Source organism: Gymnodraco acuticeps, unplaced genomic scaffold (genome assembly GCF_902827175.1).
Source record: "Gymnodraco acuticeps unplaced genomic scaffold, fGymAcu1.1, whole genome shotgun sequence".
Taxonomy (NCBI): Eukaryota; Metazoa; Chordata; class Actinopteri; order Perciformes; family Bathydraconidae; genus Gymnodraco; species Gymnodraco acuticeps.
This window is the reverse complement of record NW_022990198.1, coordinates 794,660-818,205: the sequence shown is the minus strand read 5'-3', so window position 1 is coordinate 818,205 and position 23,546 is coordinate 794,660. Positions and strand designations below refer to the sequence as shown.

The following is a 23,546-nucleotide window of genomic DNA, read 5'->3' as shown; positions in this document are numbered from 1 at the left end:
ATGCCGTTAGATTATATTAGTTTGTATTTATTGTTTCAATTTCTCTCCGGGTAAATAAAGTTAAGTTTAACATCATTATTTTTCATTAGTTTAGGCGTAATGGTTCAGATTTACGAGACGTGCTCACATTTAATTATCAGTAATTATGTAATGAATTATATAATTAAAACAACTAATTTAAAAGTTAACGATCTGTTTGAGCTTTGTTTCCTTTTCCATAACTGTGACCTCTGCATTGCTTCTCATTCAATGAGCAGTCATTTCATGTCACGTGTGTGTTTAGGTTTAAATTAATCAGTTACGTCTGTTCCTTTTCCTAAAGCTTTCCCTTATTTTCAAAGCGTCTGCTGAAATAGAATTTGAAGTTTATTTTGTGTAGGCCTAAAGCATTATAAACAAAACACGCACAAAGGGGTTGTCAGAAGAAACCTGCTGGAAATATTTAAAGTTGTCTGATTTCATTTAAACATTCTGAGAAACAAGAGTTAATTGGTTTCTATGCCCAATAAGAAAGTTTTCCAAACTCTCAGCAGCGTCCCGCACACACGCTTCATCTCCATACCGAGGCTCCCACTGGCCCCGCCCACCCCTCCCTCTGATTGGCCCGCTCCTATAAACAAACGGCTGCTTATTGATCTCCTCTGCACCTATTGGCTGTCGCTGCTGTCACTCTCCTGCTCGTCCCTGTATAAGGTCTCGTGCTCCAGCAGCAGTTTTAACAAACCTGAGATGAGCCTGGAGCAGCCTCGCGCTGCGTCTGACAGATTCACAACCTCCCATAGTGTATAGCCACAACTATGATTACAAATTCCTCAATGCATTTTCATTCCAGGATGTACCATTCTCTTCGTTTACACTAAGATTTTTTTTTATTTGAAAATATTTATGTTTAGTTTTAGGTGCGTAATTTTGCGAGGATTTCCGAGGTGCCAACGGGAGTGACTTTGGCAATATGCGCCGCTGGGATATGATTTTCAACCGAAAGGCTTATGGAATATAGCCTGGTTTGTCACAGCCTGTATGCCCTCTGGTCCAGCCCCGTGAAGAAGAAACTAATACTGCTCAGCATCATGTTTTTAATCTGGGTATACATGCTGTACTCCTGCGTGGGCTACTGCTCCACCATGCCAAGTTTGGTGGTGGACAGTTACCGGGGCAAGGAGACTGTGTCTGCGGTGGGGAAGAGGACAGAGAGCGGCAGGACGGACCTGGTGTCCCGGCTGCTGGCCAAGCCGCAGCCCTGGGAGGATATAGAGAGCGACTACGAGGAGCCGTCCATCAGGACTGCCGCGTCCAGAGACCTGCTGGATAACGAGATGGACATGGACCGAGCCGAGGACTGGGACGAGATGCGGGAAGAGCAGCAGAGAGCCCCGGAGCCCAGCGCCATGTCCAGCTTCTCCAACGGCTCCGGGAGCAAGAAGCTGCCGCAGGCGATCATCATCGGGGTGAAGAAAGGAGGGACCCGGGCTCTGCTGGAGTTTCTCCGGGTTCATCCGGACATCAGAGCCGTGGGAGCGGAGCCGCACTTCTTCGACCGAAACTATGACAACGGACTGGAGTGGTACAGGTAAAACTCATTTTATACTACTGTGTGGATAGTGTGTCTGCAAAAAAAGAAATTTAACAGATGGAAGCATTTTTACACGATTACTCCGTAAAATAGATTTATTGGGTAATTGGCAACGCAGTGCTGCAGAAAAGTCATGCTGATATGGATCAACAATGGACAAATATATATTTTATCAAATGTTTTCACAAGTTTTGTCTTATAAAGATAATTAAAGAAATGTGTTTAGTTCATACAGTTCAACAGAAACGCACTACACATTAGTTGCAGCTAATTCATTTCAGAGTGGTTTGCAATGCAATACATTTGGACCTTATTAAAGCACATCAAATTAATGTATTTTTCACAATTATCCAACACGTTTTTTTGAGTTTATTCCAAAATTAAAGTATCAATTTAAACACAGTGACACACTTTGGTTGCGCCTCTTGCTTTTCTTTATGTCCATTTACGCGTCATGTTGCTGGCACGTAGGCTACATTATTATGCCATATTAATTCCATTAGCTAAATTGCATGTTTGATTGTTCACTTGTTTCTATCCTGTATGTTATTTAACTAAATATTGACTCAGTGTGACATTATGCTGGGGGGCTCCACTCAGTCTGGCCTGTTTGCGATGTGCAGTGATCTCTATTGGACACAGTGCAACACTGCACCTTCACGGGGACGTGTCTAAAGGCTTTTCCGTCGAGTTAAAATATGAAATTAGTTGTTTTTTGTGTGTTTTGTTACGACTATGGTGCATTTTTATAAATTGGACGTCATTTTTTTTGTAGCAGAGATTCTGGAATCTCTCTGTATTGTTACATTTGTGTGAGCACATGTATGACAAAAAGTGACCCCAGACATTTCATAGCAGACTATAAACTAGGCTACTAATGGTTGGGATATTAGGGGTTAACGGGAAAGGCACATTTTTCACAAATCGGACTGATGATCCAAATCAATTCCCTCGACTTCTTAGATAATTTCAGAGATTTTAAAAACTGCAATGTTAAAGTGTTTTTTCTTGTAGAATATTGAAACTAATAGTGTACCGAGCTGAACGCGTTTGTATCGTTCTGATCACCAATGGGCTCCAAAGCCCAAATAGCCCAGTTTGCATAAAAACAGAAAACACATCTACAAGACAAAGTGAGGATCCTTCTTAGAACAAAAGCGCTAAACATCTTCACAGGCCGACAAACTAACATTATCCTTTTCATTTACATCACAAAGTGCTAATATAACGAGCTGAGGGTCTGTCGAGCGTAATGACTGAAGCCCATCCATCTGACTATCATAGTGAAGAGAAAAGGGCTAGTTACGTTTTTAATCTTCCACCAATTTTGATTTACTCATAATTATATCTGGAAACGTCAAATTAGGATAATACTGGCAATTTTTATATTTATTTTATTCACAAATAAACAAGGTTATGGCTGAGAAATCTTGGCCAAATCAATGCATTGATTGTATTGGAATTCCGCTAAAATCCTCTAATTATTTCCTGCCTTTTGCGACCTTCACATTGTATGAGCTTTCAAGTATTTTGCCTCTGGTCTTTTATCAAAGTTGTATCTGATGTTAAACTATGGAAAGCTCACCTGACAAATTGATAAAAGCTTTTGGATTTCGTATTGCTTGAATGACCGGATTTGGTCCGTGCACGTTAAATATGCAAGACCTCGAAGGGGGCCCCTGCAATGTTGGACATCATGAAAAAAGAAGAGCCGAATGGGGAAGCAAGTGTTGGCAGCATTCAAAATAAAGACACCGTTCCTAGATTTGTGCAAATAAAACAGATTAACTCTTGGTTTGAGATGGGAGGAGAGCTGTTATTTAATTTCCCCATGCAGCTACTTTTCTAGGGAGGGAATTGTGGAAAAGTGATGTCTGCTAGTTTTGAAAGCCATGAAATCTAATACTTTCTAAGCCATGTAAAGAAGTCATGACTCTAGGTTTTCTGTTGAGGTGGAATAGAAGCATATCGTCCTGAGCTAAATCTCATTTCAGTCAATTTACTCTCCTGTTGGTGCCAACAAATATTCCAATATGCTCACTCTTCCTCTTAGTATTTCTGAGTCAGAGTGCATTTCTTTCTGCATTTAAAACAAAACATATGCAAGAACACTTCAGGTGATTTCATGCAGCAACAAGATATCCGTACAAAATCCAGTTTTTAGTCCTCTCAAACTGAGTTTTCGAACAGTAAAATCTGTCTTTTATGGAAGAACTGCCGTAAAGAAATGCAAATGTAAGTGAGACAGCTGGTGTAAGCAGTAGAGGGACATTCGTTTTTAGTGATTCTATTTTCCAAGTGAGGATGGACCTAGAAAGGAAACCAAAGTTTCCCATTAGGACCAGATACTGGAGATAATTTAGGCAAAATTGTGTGGCATTGACATATATTTTGTGGGAATATGATCTGATTTGGCGAGGGTCATTTACGGAGGCGGTTGTGTGTACGAGTTGTGTAATTCACCTCTGCTTGCTTGTTCATTTGCACAATCTCTCTGCTGTGCACTATTGTATCTACGTAGCTTGCACCATCCCTGCCGTCCCACACATTCAGTATTCCACGAAGTTGATGCAGCCATAGAAGAAGTAGAAAAGACTCGGAAGTTTCAAAATGAATGGAGGTGGCGATAACAAGTCTTATTGTGGATTGTCTCATGTCCTTTGACAGTTTTTATTTGTGCCAAAGACAAACGCATGATTCATACTTTTGACCGAGAGGTCCTTGTATCAGGAGGTACACATTTTCACAGTGAGGTCATGCATGAACTGGCCCCAAGGAACACACACACACACACACACACACACACACACACACACACACACACACACACACACACACACACACACACACACACACACACACACACACGCATAGAAGAGATCCAGAGCTCAACAGGCCAGTGTGAACAGGAACGTTGGGACATTATTTCTCATTTTCTATTTGCACCTGTTCACTCAAAGTTGAATGGTGTTATCTGATAGCGATATATAAATAATATAGTTATCTGCAGCACATACATTAACGGCAAATTCACCGAGCTTATTCATGGCAAGATAACTAATACATTGTGTACAATATATCTCAGGTTCAGCATTGTACTTTTAAAAAATGTATTTAAATTATCTGCTGAATTACAGTACCGCCATTTTTGCACTTTTCAAAACATGGTAGAGCAAAAACAAGTAGGTGATAAAAGGCAGAGAATACACTTTATCTAAACAAGGAGACAAAACCTTAAAATAGAAAGTTATACAATCATGAAAAAGCCAAAGAACATTGATACGAATTTGCTGTGATTTTGAGACTTTGTAGGCAAAGTTAGTTTAGTTTTAGTCTAGCAGTTGTATGTTGCAAGATCGTCCATCCTACAGTATATATTTATTTCTACATATACAGTTTGTTTCAGTTTTTTTTTCACTTTGAACAAACTGTGCCCGCGGTATAGTTTAAAGTTGACTCTTTCCACGCTGTACCACATCTCTTAAAGGATTTTATTTACTCTTTTGTTGACTGCAGCCCTCCTCTCGCTCTGACAGCCTGTGGTGCATGTCGCTCTCTTCATATTCCATTTAGCCCTATTGGCTATGAAGGGTCTTTGATATATAATTACTATACTGTGGTTTTGCTGTCGTGTCGCGGTCTCTGCTCTTATAGCTCGCTGTCAGGGCCCCGGCAACTGTTGACGCTGTTGCTCCTCCCTCGGAGTTGCTATAGAATTAAACATACTTTTTGAAGAGAGTGTAGTCATACAGTTTATGGGTGGTATATGGTGTTGGACTGTCTCGGAAACTGTCACTTATTGCCATTTTAAAAGTTAAATGTATGGAATCTGATCTGTCATATTTAGGGTTAGGGTTAGACCTGGATCCCACTGAAATATACAATCTTCAGTCTTTGTGTGATGTGGTTTGTGATCAAAGCTTTCTGTTGAGACTGCTGGGATTGAACCCAGCGCCGTCCCCGAGCAGAATGCCCCCCCTGGTCAACCTTTGTATCTGTTCTGTGATAAAACACTGTGTAGGTAAACAAACATGCAAAGCCTTGTCAGTTAAAAACTACTTGTATTGCCACACACACAAAAAAAAAAAGTACAAGTGGTGCATTGTTGAAAAGGAGGCTCACGTTCCGCTATCAGACCTTGGGCTTCTTGCGGAAGTCTGCGCTGTTTGAAAGGCGTTATCTGAAAAAAGGCCGCTCCACCCCCACTGGTGGCTGTTGAGCCTTGAGTCAGACTGCTGCTCCCGTCCATGTAAAGGACAGTTCTGGATGGGTGCACGTCCTTTTATCTGCTCGCCACAGGGGTGCTCCTATTTCCATGTAGGTGACCCGTCCACTCTCTGTTGCCGCTGACCTCGCCCTCCTTCCTTCCTCTCAATGGCCAAAAAGAGGCCACCTGTTTCTATTGAGCCCCAGTGAAGGGCATCAGTGTTCACAAAACATCTTGAAATGATGTTTGCATACACGGGATGTTATGTAGAAAGCCAATGGGTTTTGAAAAGTGTTGTGCGTGGTTGGCTCAGCTGTGAAGTCACAGATAATGTTCATCTCCTGTCACAGGAGAATGAAAACACTCAGACAGAAATGTCAGCGTGGCGTGGCTCCTCGGGGATAGCCGGTATTGATCGGTCAGGCCTGATTGGAGGTAATGGGCAGATTTGGGTTAAGGGCCTTTGACTGGGGTTAGACCCACGTCTGTTTGCTGACAGGCTCTGTGTGTTGACCATCTGCAGGGCTACAGAAAGCTTCTGGAACCTACAAGCCCCACTGGGGATTTTATAGCTTGCAGAAAACAATGGTTTGGCCGTTTTTAAGCCTCCTGTGCATGTACACTGAGGTGTTTGACAGAATCACTGAGAACTTTAAGTGGCTCTGAACCAGTTACAGTTTTAGAGAATACCAAGATGAATTTGGATGATTAGATTCTTTGGTTGTTTCCTGATTCCTGGAAACTTCGCAGCCCCTCGGGGAGCGAGCGCCCGGCCAGCCAACCGTACAGCTGACAGCAGGTCCTTCGCTCAAATCCTGTCCACATAAAAAAAAAAAACATGCAGTTTGAGACTGTGCCTCTGTGTTGGCTAAACTTCCACCTCGTGTTCCCAAATGAGTGGGTTATTTGTTAATAGTACCCGCTGTTTCCCTCCCCCAAACATCTCCCTCAATCCCTCCCTTATGGACTGCTTTCTCTCCGCTCTCCAGCTGTGCACTTGCTCTGCTGCTGTGTTAAGAATAGTGTTGCATGTCATGCTCGGCTGGTCCAATCCTAGGCAGAGCTCGCTGCAGGCCTCGCTGACCCAGTGTGGGGAGGACGGAGGCCCTCGCTCCCCTCCGCCTAAGCTAGCATGCCTCATCCCAGAATGGAGAGTGACCGGGGGGTGGAGAAACAGAGAAAAGGCAGCTTTCAACCCCAAATTACAAGCGGTTAATTGTGAAAGGGGAGACCTGTGGAGAGGGGAGTGGCAGCGCTGCCTTCCCCCCTCCACCCACTGATGATGTCCAGTAAGCACCCCAGAGCAGTGGGGACAATATGGCCGCCAAGGACAGGAACCTCCTGCTGGAGTGGAGGATAAAGGCCACAAAGCAACATGCTTGATGCAAACAAAGATGCAGAAAGTCTTAGCTTTTCTATGCAAAATAGTGTCAACAACAATGAAAAATACTCACAAAGAAGTGTAATGAAGTACCGGAGGAAGTGTACAAACCCTCCCTCTGTGCTACGTGTGAATTAGACCCTTTTTTTAACAAGGTGATAATTTGAATGTTGTTGCACGTGTCAGAACAGAAACAGACATTCTCCCTCCAGAGTTAATGGCCATTCATCGCTGCTAAATAAACACTAATTTACACATTAATAAAGTTCCCCTGGAGGCTGGGAGAAAAAACTCTAATATGGTTCTGTTAATCATTTGCTGTTAAAGATTAGTCAAGGAACTCTTAACAGAACCAAAGAACAGAAAAAGTAGTTTAAGAGAAGTTGTAGGGAGAGGAGAAAGTGATGACTGTAAAGCTTCACTTGTCCCAGGTATTAAGTCCCAGAGGTAGCCATTAGGGTGCTGGAGAGATGGGAAGATAGGACAGGACACACACACACACACACACACACACACACACACACACACACACACACACACACACACACACACACACACACACACACACACACACACACACACACACACAGAAAGAGAAAGAGTGGCTCAGGTCTCCTGAGGTTTCCATTAGCCTGGCAGTAAAAGAGCAGAGCTCATTAGAAGCCCAGAGTTGTCTCCCTGCACTGAGGCTGCTCGACACTCGTCACTCTCTCCGTTTAAGATGTACTCCCAGAGCTGTTGGGCTCTCTCTCTCAAGAGCTGTAACACCACTTCAGCTCAACTCCAAGACAACCTGGCCAAATCCAACCAACTTCCAATTATTTTCCACCACGAGGAGTTTTTCTCTCCCTTGTTTAACTGATTGGAATCAGATGGCAGCCATGGAGAGACAACACGCTGTCTTTTGGAGGCAGCAAAGACTATAACACCATATCAAACCGCTACATTTCTGCTTTGACTTTTTTCACATTTTACAAAAACAACCAAAAGGAGCAGGATATCCCAAAACTATTTGAGTTCAATTTGGTCAAAAGTTAAGTTGTTGGTTTAGGAACAAGCGGGGTGTCCGTGTGGATTTATTTCCTCTTTAATATACTTTTATTGACTAATATCTTTTAGCAGGGTCGTCTGGAGTCCGGTTTTGTCACACTACCTTACTTACTCAAATGGAAAAACAATCTGGCACGTGTAGGCCTACCCCATGATTGTATTCTCCGTACGTATGCTTCAATCCAATTCGTGTTGAAAACGCTTCCAAAAAAAGTGGATTGTAAAAAATGTTGGCACAAGTATGCGAATGCTATCCAATACTGGAAGTGGATAAGAAGAAAAAAACACAATTTAGCTCTTTAACAAACACACTCTGAAGTCTTCTGGCCGAGGACTGACATATAGCATTAAGCTAGCATTTCTCAAATATCTCTTAGCAATTTTGTGTACTCACTCACTCCACAAAATAGCTTCCTGACACAGAGGCAGCGCTGATCCTGTTTCACTTCTAACCAAGAGGCTTACTGATAGAGATATAGCGGAGGGGTGATAAGAATTGTCAACATGCTCCACAAGCGCTCTTGAGTGAAACCCTAAAACTGAGCTCTGATGTCTGCTTTTGGCAGCACTTTGTAGCAGAAATGGTTAAGACAGAACCTGATGTGTTTAACAGTAATTACCTTGTCTTCAGGCTGCTCAGAGATACTGAAGGAGACTATACATCTAGGCTCAAATCCAAAGAAAACTGACAGATTGCCTGAGGATTCTTTTTTCCACACCTCATGTTAATTGTCGCGACTGATGCTATCGTTACCCAATTTAGCTAATTATACCTTAGCTGTCTTCAGGAATTTGTAAACCATTAACCTGCAACAGCTGCACTGTAAGGAAACACAAATAATAGTCTAAAACACACAGGAAGATGGTTTTCTACTGAGTGACATACAGTAGAGAGGAAATCCCCTTTTCCTGGCACACACTTTGTAGTTCACCTGTCTTCAAAAAGCTGTGCAGGCAGTTACGGGTGACAGCCAATTCAAACAGGATGCAAAGTAGTTTGCTCGCTCCCTCTTTCTCTCGGTCTGTGTGTGTGACTGTGTGGGTCTAGGGAGTGGGGGTGGTGGCATGTATGTTCTTCTCGAGTCTGTTTCATCTTTTATTCATCTTTGCTGTAGCTAGATCAAGGAGTCATGTGCCTCTTGGTGCATGTCAAGTGTCAGGAAATCAGTCAGACTGGCTGATTCTTGCCTGCACAGCCACACAAAAACATCCAGAAATCCACACACACACAAGCTGAGTCTTCACCTGCAACCCTTCATTGTTGTTTTCCCTGTTGTTTTTGATCCTTTCACGGTTCATCAGTTTATTCGAAACGAGCTGTCATCCAGTCGCACCCTCATCCTGATGGAGCGGTGGAATGTGTGGCTATAGCTTCAGGCTAACACCTTCAGCAAACACTCGGGGCACACACACTGATTAGTGAGGATTACGCACGCTAAACAAATTCTGGGTAATAATGCCAAGTGGTGGATTTCAAAGAGTGCGTGTGAGTATGTGTGCTGTGGTATTTTTGCCATTGAGGCACATACAATGAGTAGCCCGATCGCTGCAGCAGTGTCCGATAACACATCTCGTATCGCATGTCAAACTAAGCGGTAAGATGTTAAGTGTTACTAAAAACGATGGGATATTTTACATCTCTTATTCCAGTACATTTTGGGCTTTGAAAAGCAATAGAAAAAACACTTCGGCAAGCACACATTTGCACATTCATGAGAGAAGGGAGGAGGTTTGTTCTACATTCTCCTCTCCGCCATCCCTTTCACCAACTCCTCTGTTTTATTTATACCACACGGCGGGCTCCTTCGCTTCACTGCAGGGTTATTAACACTCGATAATTCCATGCAGCCGATGTGGTTTCAGGCCTGAAAAACCATTATGGCCTCACGCATTCCTTTTTTTGTTTTCCAAAGGTGCCAAATAGCAACAAATATACTTAACAACAGATTTTCCAAATGGGAAAAATGATAGTTGCGTGTTGAATTGAATAATTTGTGCCTGTCATGCCTGTGCGATGCTGCCCATCACAAGGCGACCACATCTCTTATGGTATAAGAGAAGAATGCAGCCTTGCTTGAATATTTTCAGAACGTAACAGAGGGGGGTATCTGAGGCTGCGGCCGGGGGTAATATGCTGTTGGGGTGTCTGACCCCATGTAGACTGTGACATTATATTTGGTGGTTAGTACTCTATTTATTCATTCTACTACTAGTGTCTGATGTTGCCTCCAAAACCAGGCTGGGTACGATCCCGAAACCATGGATGGTCTGTGACCACGAATCCCGACTCCCCTTCTTTCTGTCTTTTTCTCCCTCCTTAACTCACATTCCCTCTGTCATTCACTCTCCCTCTCCTACACACTCTTTTTTACACACACAGGCTGTAATAGACACTACGATTTAAAAAAAAAAGCTCAACTCTTTGGCCAAGGCATGACTCCCTGATTCCAGTGAAAAATGATGGATGTACGGGTTGCGTCGGTCGGGTTAACTGCTTTGTTTACATGGAGGGTCAGTAGATTCCCAGGCTTCTCTGACATAGTGCAACTTCTTGATGGAGTTAAGGGGTCTGGGAGCTGCATTTATCAGCTACATCAAGACTCCAGCACAGATTTGGGTGTCAAAGTGTCACTGAGTAAGAAATGAGATGAAGGCTTCTACCAGTTTGGCCATTGCACTCATGTTTGTTCTGGGAAAGCTTAAAGTTGAAGCAGCTTCATTATATGTTGACCTTGGATACTGTTGTGCAGCCACTTAGACTCCTTTCTTTCCATCAGAAATGTCCTTGTAATTCTGAAACCAAAACCAATATGTGTGTTTTTAATTCCTCCAATTTGGATTAAAGTCTTATTTTACTCCAAAAATAGACCTTATCTGCCATGTGTTTCCAACCCTTTAGGCTTGTGACCATTAATAACAAGCAATGGTTACTCCCAACTCTTGAACTTAAGCCAATTTTGGGTTTTATTTTAATATTTTAAGAATAGGAGAATTGACTGCAATTAGGTTATTTTCATCACCAGTTGTACATAGGGGTGTACACATGATCTGATATGTATCAGAAATCCAATATAAGCGTTGTAGATGTTGCTACATAAATCAAAACCAAGCAATCCAAACCAAATACTTTGTGCACATCTACCTCCAACATCATCTGGAAAATAATGGTGGCACCACAAGAAGGAATAGTCACCAAAGGAAGGAAAACCTGAGTTAGCACTTAATACTAATGCCAAAGGACAGTGGCTCCAGGAACGTAACCTGAAGGTGGAATTTATCTTTCTAAATGCTCTCCTCCTACTAGCCCCACCATCACATGTAGGACCCCCAACATCCAGGTCTGAGTGTGTAATACTAGGCCAGCCTGCATTATTAATCCTTATAGCAGACAGACGATTTGGAGGGTCTTCCACTTAGCCACCTTGCTGAGTTTCTAGTGACACCATTACTCAGTGAGGCCTGTTAATTTGAAACCCCAGGCCGGGGAGGAGCACTGACTCTTGACTCTGACCAGGATGATGAAGCTGTAGCGTCACTAAGAGTTTATTAGGCGGGTATCAAGCTACAAGCAGGTGACGGAGACTTGCTCAATTGCAAAGGTATATGCATCGTTTTTTGCTACGCAAAACAGAGACGTATAAGACACAGACCCACTTCAGCACACTCCTGCAAGGTCTCAAGTTTAAAGCAGAGATCTCTGGCTCTTCTCAGCCAGGAAGTGATCTGTCAAAAATCCACAAGGGGCCACATACTAACACCTGCACTCCACTCGAAGTGCTTGAAAGAGAGACCAGATGAAGCTTCTGTATCTGCAGCCGGAACTCTTCTCCCTCTCTGCGTTGGAGTGTCCTTGGCCGCCATAAACCATCTTCTCTATTCTTTTGATTTATAGCCAAAGCCATGCTCTGTGGTTAAATATAATGTCAGACAGTGGAGTGTATTTTTCAAAATGTCTGGCTTCTGTATGTGCTTAAATGGTACTTTAAGAGTTGTTCATGCCTGCCTCCTTGTGTAGTAACCAAAGTGTGTAGTATGTGTGTTACATAAACATGTAGCCCCCTTCAGTTCCATCTCATAGCATGTAGGCTTCCCCTACTGTAAGCTTTTAATGGGAGGGCTGTTTACGAACCCTGCTTTTATTTACCAGTGAGTCATCCATGAATTCACGCAGAGAACCTTCCGTATCTGCATCTATCATCCATCATCTTTTGCGCTGTGTTTCTAACTGGGAAAGCGATTTTCACAGTATCAGACATTTTGTTAGAATTAGCATGTTGTACTCAAATGTGTTTCTTCTTCATAGTAGAAACGATGAAATGTGTAACTGTGAACAAGTATAGCCCCGAACCACATCATCCAATGAGGAATAAAGATGTTCCTTTGTATTTCCTGAAAATGCTTGTAAGTCCACCAACACATTGGTTCAAGTGAAGGGCTGAGGCAAGAGGCCCTTGGCAAAGAAAGGGAGCCTTTCAGTCCCTCTTCCCTCATTTCCTCCCTCTCCATCTTCCCACTTGTGAAGTGTCACTTTGCTATCGGACCTCGAGGCCCTGATTGTCAGGGGTCGGGGGAACCTCTGGGATCAATGGAAAAGAGAGCAGGGTGAAGAGTGGAGACTTGGGGAGACTCGTAGAAGGGAATTGTTTATATCTGCATGTTTTCCTGAAATTAACTGATGTGTTAGATTATCTTATTCTGGTTCATTCAGCCTCTACCAGAGCAATGTTAAGTGTATGCTGTTTTCCTGGGTGGTGTTAACTCCCATAAGGAGATGACATTAGCTCAAGAGTCTTAAAGCCATAGAAACCTTAGCTCTAAATGCCCATAAGAGCAAAGCCGCACCCTCCCTTCTCTGCTGGATACAAAGTGCCCTCTGATTTGTCTGTATTCAAATAAACAAACCCTAATTTGAGATTCAAATGCTTTCAACATCCAGACATGTGAGACAATTGAAAACCTTTTGTATCGAACTGGAAATCGACAGAGACACACGCCAAATAGCTTTTTCCCTTTGTCTTTGAGCAAAGCAGTCATTTTGTCAGGGATGCTGTGTCACAGACAGCTCGGTGGCAGCCCGTTATCATCAGATCAAACATGACAGCGGGGAGGCAGCCGAAGCATCAGACAGAAATAACCCTTTTCCTGCCCGACGTTTATCTCCGCCTGGGATGAGGGCTCTTTAAATCGCAGGCCAAAGGGCCACTCCGCCGGGCCCCCAGTTTGATGCTGTCATGACAAGAGCTTCTGCTTTGTGTCTTGTCGCTGTTTTTGGCATGTCTTTTAACTTGGAAATGCTCTCAATTGACAAAGGTGTAGAGAGGAATAAAGATATATATCATGTGGGAGAACAAGCTAAGCAAGTATAGAAAGTCAGGATATTCTTTATACTTACTATTTATTACTAATACTACTACTAAGATATTTCTATGTGGAGTCCTTGGTTTCCATGGGGGACAGGGTGATGTTTGCAGGGCACTTCGGCACACGTTCCACTCAAGAGCTCTCCAAAAGGCTTCTCTCACTCGAGGTTGAGAAGGACGTAGAAGTGCTCCACTCAGCCCTCGATAAGCATCCCTCCCTCCCTTCCTCCCTCCTTCTCCTCTATCTGCCCCCTCTCCACCCTGCCCCCATCCCCGCCCCTGTGCCCTGACCACTGCCCTGCTCACCCCTGCGCTCACGGACAATGGCTCACTTTCAAAGAAAAGCAGGAAAAAAGAGGAGCTGGGTGTCACAGAATTGCCTGTTTGCTGACGGAATCTTTAAAAGCAGCACCTCATAAATCAAAAAGGAGCATAATAGCCATTGTTTCTCCAAGAGCCACTTGTCCCACTAAAATTCCCCTCCTCTCTTCTCTTTTCACTCTTCCTGACATTTTTGTGTTGCCTCTTTGGCAGAGAAAGCGGGTAAAGCCAGAGGTGATTTCTTTTTACTAGGGGAGGGGGGGGTCTCTTCTTTCTACTTTGGCGCTTTTTAGGGGCTTCCTCGCTGCTTTCTTTCTCCATTGCTGACCAACCGTTTCCTTATTAATGCCTCTCCAACCCCCAACACTTTTTTGGGATTTAGTTTGTTTCCAAATCCCTGAGCTAGGATCAGCATAATCTATCACTATGCACATTGTAAAAACTCAGGCCTCCTCTCTATCTCCATGCCGCATTGTCATGTTGAAATCGGATTAGATGGGAAGCCATTTGCCTCCAGTGTGTCGGTTCTGGACTGTTTTTGTATGTTAGCACAAGGAATGACAAAAAGCTTGCAGGCAGTATCACCATTGTGCATCGAGAGAATAACGAGTAGCTTGACGTTTGAGTAGAGAATGTTTGGTTGCATTTCCTTGAAGGCATTCAAGAGGGTGCAGTTATAAGTTGTTTGAGAGAATCATTAAAATGTGTACTTATAATGGGTTTTATGCAATACTATTAAGGATTGCTGGACACAGACCAGAGACACTTGACTTGTTTTTAATAAAGGAAACTAAACAAGCTTTCTGGCTTGTGTATTTATCATCCCTGGCTCTGAATTAGCTTTTGGAAACAGATTTGCTTTCCTCCCCGTCTACTGCATCCACCCCTCGACGTGTCAGCAATCAAGAAGATATTATCATAATTAGATCACTGGCACTGCATTAGGATTACACAGATCTGCCAACATCATTTCCACCAGGCATTTTATTGGTTACCTGACTCTACCCTGGGTATTACTATTTTCTCCCTTCCCTCACTATCTGCACAAATATATGCATAGATGGAGAGCCGATGTACCATGAATTAGCCATGAGGTGGATGGACGTGAACTAGATTCCAGCTTTTAGAATATTTTGTTTCTAAGGAACAGCTGAATCTCCCGGGAAAAATCGAGTGTTACAGACTTCTGATTGTACAGAATGTGTCCAACATAGTCTTTTACCTATCTCCTTGTGGAAGTACTCTGTGTAGAATGACATGGAATTTGAATGGGATGGACTACAATGGTACTGTCTACACAATGGTGTATCAGTGGCCTAGCCTTAACAACAAAGGCGAGGCTCAGGGTTCAACAAGCCAACAGGAGTCTTATCTGCGAGAGTGTGTTCACCCTGATAAGTGCCCTCGGTTATCTCGTTCTTCCTTTTGTTTTTTCCTCCTTCAAGGGCCCATTTGCTTTTTTTGTTTTTCTGTGTCCCTGAATTAGATTTACTATTGTCTTTTTGATTAGCCAGTTTCCAGTACGTAATCCAAACCCCTCCCATCCAGCCAGCCGTAGAAACACATGTAATCCAGCGTTCATCAAACATAGTTTTCTCCTTCGTGTGAGGGCCAAAACATGGAAAGGTGATCTGTGTTTTAAGGTCAGTCAAACCGCTCTTATCACCTCCACCATAATCTAGACGTTGCGGTTTGCCACCAATTGTGAAACCTAATGCTGAGAGAGCAGTGCACGTTCACTTTCCCTTCAAAACCAGTTGTTCTCGAGTACCTCTTGATTATACGTCTGCATGTAACATATCTGTAGAAAGCCCATCAGCCATCCTTTAACCCAAACCAAACCCACTCTTGTTAAAAAACAGATTCCCTTTTTGAAACAAGCCTCATCATCTTTCAGCACTGTAGCGTTTAAGGTTTTTTCTTTTTTTGTTGGTCGGATAAGGGGCACGGCTATGCCTGACAGCAAGGCGGATTGAGAGTGTATATTTTGCCTTGTTTGTAAAAAGAGGGGAGTGTTCATTTTTTATTAAGTCTGAACACTTTGGAACATACACATCCAGCAGTGAGGTTTAAGTAAAGATGAGCTCATTAGATAATTAAATGCACACATGTTGTGAGCTAATTTATAAAAAAATGAATTGTAAGCTTAATTGCAATACATATTAATAAGGGGTAACAGGCTTGAGGAAACCCAACTCCAAATCCCTGATATGGTGAAATGTGAGGTCATGTTTAGAAATTCCTGCAAATGTTTGTTTATGCAGTAAATATGAGTTCTCTGTTTTCTGTCAGTAGTGAGATATCTTTTGAGTGAGTGAGCGTGCTGATGTTGGACGGCTGCCTGCACTAATAGGTTTTGGAGCCCTATAATAAGGCTAAACAGGCTCAGTGACTCATTGATTACAGAACAGCACACTCCATCAACTTGATTACATTATGCAAGACGTTGCTCCACCTTACCCTTCTCCTAACCTCCCTTTTGTGTCTTTTTTATCTGCAGGGAGCTGATGCCCAAGACTCTAGAGGGCCAGATCACCATGGAGAAAACCCCCAGCTACTTTGTGACCAGAGAGGCTCCGGCCAGGATATCCGCCATGTCCCGGAACACCAAGCTGATCGTGGTGGTGAGGGACCCCGTCACCAGGGCCATCTCGGACTACACACAGACTCTGTCCAAGAAGCCGGACATTCCCTCTTTCGAGAGCCTCACCTTCAAAAACAGGACTACGGGGCTCATCGACACCTCGTGGAGCGCCATCCAGATCGGCATCTACGCCAAGCACCTGGACAACTGGCTGCACTACTTCCCCATGGAGCAGATCCTGTTTGTGAGCGGCGAGCGTCTGATCAGCGACCCGGCCGGAGAGCTGGGCCGCGTGCAGGACTTCCTGGGGCTCAAGAGGATCATCACTGACAAACACTTTTACTTCAACCAGACCAAGGGTTTCCCGTGCCTCAAGAAGGCCGAGGGCAGCAGCAAACCCCACTGCCTGGGCAAAACCAAAGGGCGGACCCACCCCAACATTGACCCTGAGGTGGTGCAGAGGCTACGGGACTTCTACAGGCCCTTCAACATGAAGTTCTACCAGATGACGGGGCATAACTTTGGTTGGGATTGATGTAAAAATCATCAAAGACTCTTTTTTTTATGAGAAGTTATTTTTTTTCCTTCTGTAATTCAATGGCAAGATGTGGAGATATTGCTATATATATGTAAAATGTACAGAAATCTATTTTATAATAATTTATTTTATTTCTAAGCAATTAATTCACTAAGCTGCCTAACCATATTTGTACATAACATCTGGCCCACATGTTGTTTTTAACATTCCTCATTTTAATTTTGAATTCTACCGCTCCTCCCTCGTGGTCCTGTAAACTCAGCGGATTTATCAGTGCTGCCGTAATGCAGATAATCAGCGTTGACTGAAGTCGAAATTAGGGTGGAAAATGTAAAAGCACCTTATTACGGGTACAGAGCGCTCACTAAGAAGTGGAGAACACCTATCCATGTGCATCCTCATTTTATATGCATCATAACTTTCATCATTTAAAACCGTCATTCTGAGTGTAATTCTTCACTGCAACACAGACCTTACAATTAAGTTTTCCTCTATCTAATTTTCCTCCACCGGCATCATTTTAAGCTGCAGATCTCATGTCCCTTTCCACTCAATAACAGTTAGATCAATAAGCCTAATTGATCTTCATTGTGTCACTCATGCTTAAAGTATACAGCTGCCCTTTCATTCTCACTGCTCCTGCTGCCTGCTCTAATGAATGACCCATCCATCAAACCTTAAATCCTATCCTGGACCCATGTTAACATTATGCTAATCGGGTAAAGGTAACTGGCAGATCGATGGAGTCTCCGTTTTCTGACTCCCCATTAAGAAGCAGTGTTGGCTGAGAGCCAGGCTCTTGCCCTATCTGCTCAGTTCAAAGGTCATGCAAAGTCTCAATCAAATTTCCTTGAGGCATTTGATTTGTTGAGGAAAGCGGAGCCGGAGCACCGAGGGTCATTGGGAGTGTGTGCCTTGTTTTCACTGTATGATGAAAAAAAAAGTCATTACGCAAAGCTCATATATCTGGAATGGAGCATAGATAGAAAATATGACAGACAAACAACAACTCAGCTTTGCCTCATTGAAACAGAGCTTTTTTTAAAAAAATAGTCCGCCAGGCCCCATATGAGATCCCAGACTGAAGAGATCAAAGGAAGAGGAAAGGGTTTTGTGAAGCACTCTCAGCACAGCAAGAATTGCCACAGGCCCGTTCAGTGTCTAACCTCTCTTGTGTCGTCAGAAAACCTCATGTGCCATCATCCATGGCCTATATACTTTATGCCTTATTCACTCACGTCATCCTCACACGTCTCACAATCTCAACTTTGTACTTGTTGCCAAAAAAACAAACAACAACCACTGGGTTGATATCACATTTCACACAGCTTGAGTCGATATCTCTGCTTTTTTCTGCTTCTTTGTTTCTGTCTTTCTACTTGAATTCTTGATATGCAAGAGGGAGAAAAATGTGTGGTTATCATTCTTACATGTGCTGCCCCATCTCTTTGCAGCGAGTGGGACACACTACCATAAGGGCAAAGGGAGGTGGCCGTGCTATGCTATACTATGGTGTGCTACCTATGTGTGCTACGCTAGGCTATGCATGCTCAATGTGGCGGCCAATATTTAAATAGAGGGATGATGGGAAGGGATTATAAGCATCCACAGGAGTGCATCATGTGTTTAAGCAGGGCCAGACTGAATGTACACAAATATCCTCACACTAAAACACCCTCAAATCAATTTTTAAACGTCAGATTGTGACTCAGTTTTAGCGAAAAGTTACATTTGATTGTCCCTATTTCTTTCTGAAGTTATGGAAATGTAGTGCCTCTTTAACTATCCAACTCAACACACTTAGCCTGTTCCTGTCATTAAGACAGAGAATTACCCCGATTCAGCTATTTCTACTATTTTCCAGTTGAAACCAGCTGCTTGGTTTAGCCTCAAACCAATGGTTGGAAGCAGGGGAGATGAAAGCTTGCTACACTGCATTTTCTGTAGTGCTATTTTTTACTTTTACTCTACAAGAGCGAGGATTCTTTTAGCATGATTTTATGTGGAGAAAGCCTTCATCCCCCCTTCTCTTCTTTGTGCAATGTTCGATTATCAAAAAGCATTTATGATGACCTCTCTCAGTAAGCTGTCACACTCTGGAAGGATAGTCTGAGATGTTTCCCTGTAATTGATGGAGAATTGCATATGGATTCCGGTCAAGTTTATGTAACTGAGGGAAAATCTGAAAAAAAACAACAATAACAACTTGCACTCATGGGTTCACTCCGTGTTGCTGCATCAGTTATGGTTGAGTTTTATTCAACCTGTCTTTGAAATCTAAAAATGTTAAAAAATGTTTGTCTTACCCACATATATGTATTTAGACTAGCAGATCTGTATGTACAAAAATGAAAAAGACATGTAAATCAAGTATTTTGTGGTATGTACATCAAAGGAATTAATTTTACACAATGCAAAAGCAAAATGGAACAGATGTTTCTAGATGATTAAATACTGAACATTCAAAAATATTTCTTTGTATGAAGAAATAAATAAAAAAGTATATATTTTACCAAATCTGTTTGTGCCTGACTTTTATTTGCTTGATTCTCATGTGGAGTTTTATTAAAATGGAAAATTATACCCTTGCATTCAAGTTTAACTGTTTAATCATTTGCATCGATCCATCATTGAGTAATACACAATTGCATTCAAACTTGATCAAAAGCGTCACAAAATGTGTCCTTAGAGAGATGGAGAGAAAAATAAACAACTGGTAAAGTACCCACTCGAGAAGGTGTCTCTTAAAGCACATTTTGCCATTATGACACACACAAACTGTACACACACTTTCAAGAGGGAAACAATGTGTCTCTGTCATGGCTGGAAGAATTAAACAACCTTACTTTGATATATATATATATTGTAACGTTCACAAGGTGAGTCGGAAACAGGCTTCTCGTTATTAGGCTTTAATAACTCTTGTTTGACAACAGATGATCACAGGTACATGTACACTTTGTGGGTTCTACCTCACACTAACTTAACTCCTACCCATACACATATATATATAGCAGTGTCTACGTCACAACTCCCCGCCCTCCCCCGTCCGCTCCCCCAACCACAGGCCCGCACCTCAACCAGCATCACTGTGCAGCTCTATGATTGGCAGAGAGACGGGGGATGCCTGAGTGACACCCTGGACATCCTATGCAGGGTCGCTACAATATATTTTAAATGTATTCAATTAAATGCTCTCTGGGTCATTTAGAGTAATGGGTATACTACTGGTTTTGGGGATACATGCTGTGATCATCACAAAGTTATTGTGACCTGCACAGCAAGACAAGTTGATTTATATATCAATAACAAGACCAATCAAAGAGTATGTGTGAAAAATAGAGACATCAAAACACCTGGATAAATGGAACCATAACTGTCCTCTACATGTCTAAACACCAGTTGAAGTATAGTGGGTTATTTAGGTTGGACTGGCCCTTTAATTGAGCGACGCTTCAGTGAACAGCTCATTAACGCTGTATCAAACACACCTGCTGTAATTAAGATCGAAAGGCCACGCCCACTCTGTTTCGATGCAGCGTGGCTACCTGCTCTTTACTAATACAGCATTTCATTAGCAAGCTAGCTACCAACAGTGTGATTATATATTTTTAAGATGACATTGTGGAGTCAATAATGTGTGTTTTCGACGCGCTATTGTTGCTGCTTGGCTCCAAAAAGATTATTTGACCTTTTTTTCGCATCGGCTGTGGACACAGGTACACCTCAGACTGGAAGTAATCCGTGACGTAGCAGTTCAGAGCAAGGAGACTGCCAAATGAGAAGCCTTCAATAAACCAAGGTAGGCTAAATGCTAACTGTTTGTGCTGCTAACATGCATGTTTTGAGTTGTTGTTTTGGCTATGTGAAGTTCTTGTTTGTGAAATAACAGTAGTTTGACTGCTGGCATGTCATTCCTGCTCTTGTGTGTCTAGCTTTTTGCTCTGGTATTTGCTGTGATTAAGTTAAGTGGGCAAGCTTGTGGTTTAGTTACTGTTTGGAAAATGATGGGACTTTAATGCAATTAAATGTAACTGCTGAAAAAATATGAATGATCAGGTTTCAGTAGTTCTGTGACATATTCCCAATGTTTGCATTGTTTGCCATAAACCAGGTTTATACATTTTGTGGTTGTCCCTGGAAACCATGGCTGAGTGTGTCATGTGATTTATGGATTAAAACATGGCTGGTATATTATTTTACCTTGTTGTATTAACCTCTGATTGGGAATTCTTCACACATCTTTTGGGGAATTCTTCACACACTGAGCTAAAAAGTACTGGCCATATGTGTCGGGTGGTATTATTATTCTTGATACATCTTAACTGCTGCCCTCCTGTTATATACTCGCTACACCCACTCCAAACTTTTTACTTCCTCTCCTGCTAATGCTTGCAATACCACATCTGTCTGAACCCTAAGCAATTAATTATTGTGCTTTTAATGTACATAATGTACTATCTGCTGCACAGTTAATGTATATTGCAGTGCTGCAGTATACCAGGTGGATTGATGGGTATGGTTTATCCATCTCAGTTGCTCACATAGTACATTCTCTTTATGGTGTTATATGTCTAATGCAGTTTTGTCAGGAGGTTCATTGTCTTCCTTTTTCTCCTGTGTATGCTTGTTGTGGTGATGTACCGTAATCTGCATACATTCTCTTTGGTCATGTAATAATTCCCCTTGTAAATTGTCTACACATAATATTCAAAAGTGGAATCCTGAAGTAGTAGCAACCCCAACATTGGTTGGGATGTTCTCGACACACCATTTCAAAGTATCAGATAGGATCATTGTCATACAATATGCATTCTTTACATATTCAGTGATTGTGGATCTATATTCATAACGTAAAGTTACACTTTATCTTGCAGTTAGATGTTTCGCAATTCAAACTTGCTTTCAAGTTATTATGTTGTAGTTTTATAGGACATTTAAAATTGATGTACATTATAGTACATCAATTTTAAATGGCCTTCAAACAGCATAGTTCTTCCAACTTTAACACTTTTTTCCAGTAGGTCTGTTTTTCTGCCTCTTGCTTTTCACACTTGAGAGCAGTATGTTTGTGAAACATTTGACAGTTCAATATTTACACTTCATATAAAGCAGTCACAACCGATATTTTAGTGGGAATGCTGTTAACAGAAAATGCCTCTTGAGGGCATGAAGTGACAAAAACGTTCAACATTCCTCCATTAAAGCCCATTGTAATTTCAGGCATATTTCCTCACGGTAGCAGCCGCACACCTTTAGTTAAACTGCCAAAAAGGCCACATTATTAACCCGAAAGTACACAAAAATTACACTTCAGATACTCAACTTCCTTGACATGCTTCACGTTTTGAAATTTCACAGATATCTGTTACGGTTCTTCCACAAAACGTTCAATACATGTGGTGTCACTGAGTAAGCAGCATAGCAGTGTGTGATGTGTAAAAGCTGGCTTTCTGTGGAGGGGTTGCTAAAAAAAAAAAAAAGTCCTGGCTAATTTTTTGTTTTTCTGTTTCCTGCTCAGGCTGGCACTGTGGTTTTGGAAGTGGGGGGTCTGTGTGGTTTCAGGTGACCCATAGCTGTGTGGGAGGTTTAGTTGCTGGGTCTGCCTGCTTATCGGAAATGCCCCCTACTATTACCAACACCCTCACTGCCTGTAAAAGCAGCCAATGTTTCCTTATGGCTCATAATGAGTTACACATCCATGGCTGTTTATTTACAAGCATCTGAAACACCTCCTGTGTATTAACAGGGCCCCCATTCACAATATCAGAGGTGATGTATTTACTAACCTGTCCACGGACAGGGATGTTGACGTCCGCAGCAAATTGAGGCTGAACGTTTTATGGGGAGTTTGGCAATTTTAATATGCCACTATGTATCCCAACAGATACATATCACACAGTTAGAAGTCACAAAATGATGTTTTGACAGTTCAATTTTTCTTTCAACTTAAATAGCTACAAAAAGTTGTATATTATGGCTGTATAGTATCAGACTAAAAACAAATATGCTTATAATTTGCTCCTTGGTTTGAATGGAATTTTCTTATTTTCCACAAAAATCAATATTAAAAGAAACATATCAATTATAGTAACAAGAAAAATCAATCTCAAGTATACAGGAGGTTACATTAAATAGTCTGAGCCACAGTTTACAAGAGTTCAGGAGATTCAAAATACAAATCAGTTCCATTATGATTCAGTGAAGTCGCCAGACCATAGGACTGATCCGAGTGGGTAGGTTGAACATTTGTTAAATCCTACAATAGATCCAAATAAATGTTTACCCACTTAATGTTCAACTCTTATGGAACATATTTTACTAGTAGCAAAATTAAATTAGTGAACCAAGATTTGCAAGTGATCAACTTACTGTAATTACATAAGAAAGCCCATTTTAGTGTGAATTCACACACTAAAATGTGCTGCACCCTGCAACAAGATATTATACATTTCAATTCTACCAAGTGAAATGTGGACTGATCCAGATTCCTTAAGTTATAATTGGCTCTGAATCCATGTTTTCTCTTTGT

At 42.1% G+C, this 23,546-nt stretch overlaps 1 protein-coding gene across 1 annotated transcript; it reads left to right on the top strand.

Moving 5' to 3' along the window:
• Positions 1–734: 734 nt before the first annotated feature.
• Positions 735–19,531, top strand: LOC117547385 (heparan sulfate glucosamine 3-O-sulfotransferase 3B1-like). Its single transcript, XM_034218100.1, has 2 exons — positions 735–1,570; positions 16,393–19,531. Exons 1-2 carry the CDS (start codon positions 990–992, stop codon positions 17,009–17,011), a joined length of 1,200 nt encoding a protein of 399 aa, XP_034073991.1. The 5' UTR covers positions 735–989; the 3' UTR covers positions 17,012–19,531.
• Positions 19,532–23,546: the final 4,015 nt, after the last annotated feature.

Excerpts from the sequence above, each read along its gene's own strand:
- LOC117547385 (XM_034218100.1), top strand. The coding sequence starts at position 990 with ATGGAATATAGCCTGGTTTGTCACAGCCTGTATGCCCTCTGGTCCAGC. Across the intron at positions 1,571-16,392 it reads AACGGACTGGAGTGGTACAG|GGAGCTGATGCCCAAGACTC; the intron begins GTAAAACTCATT and ends TTTTATCTGCAG.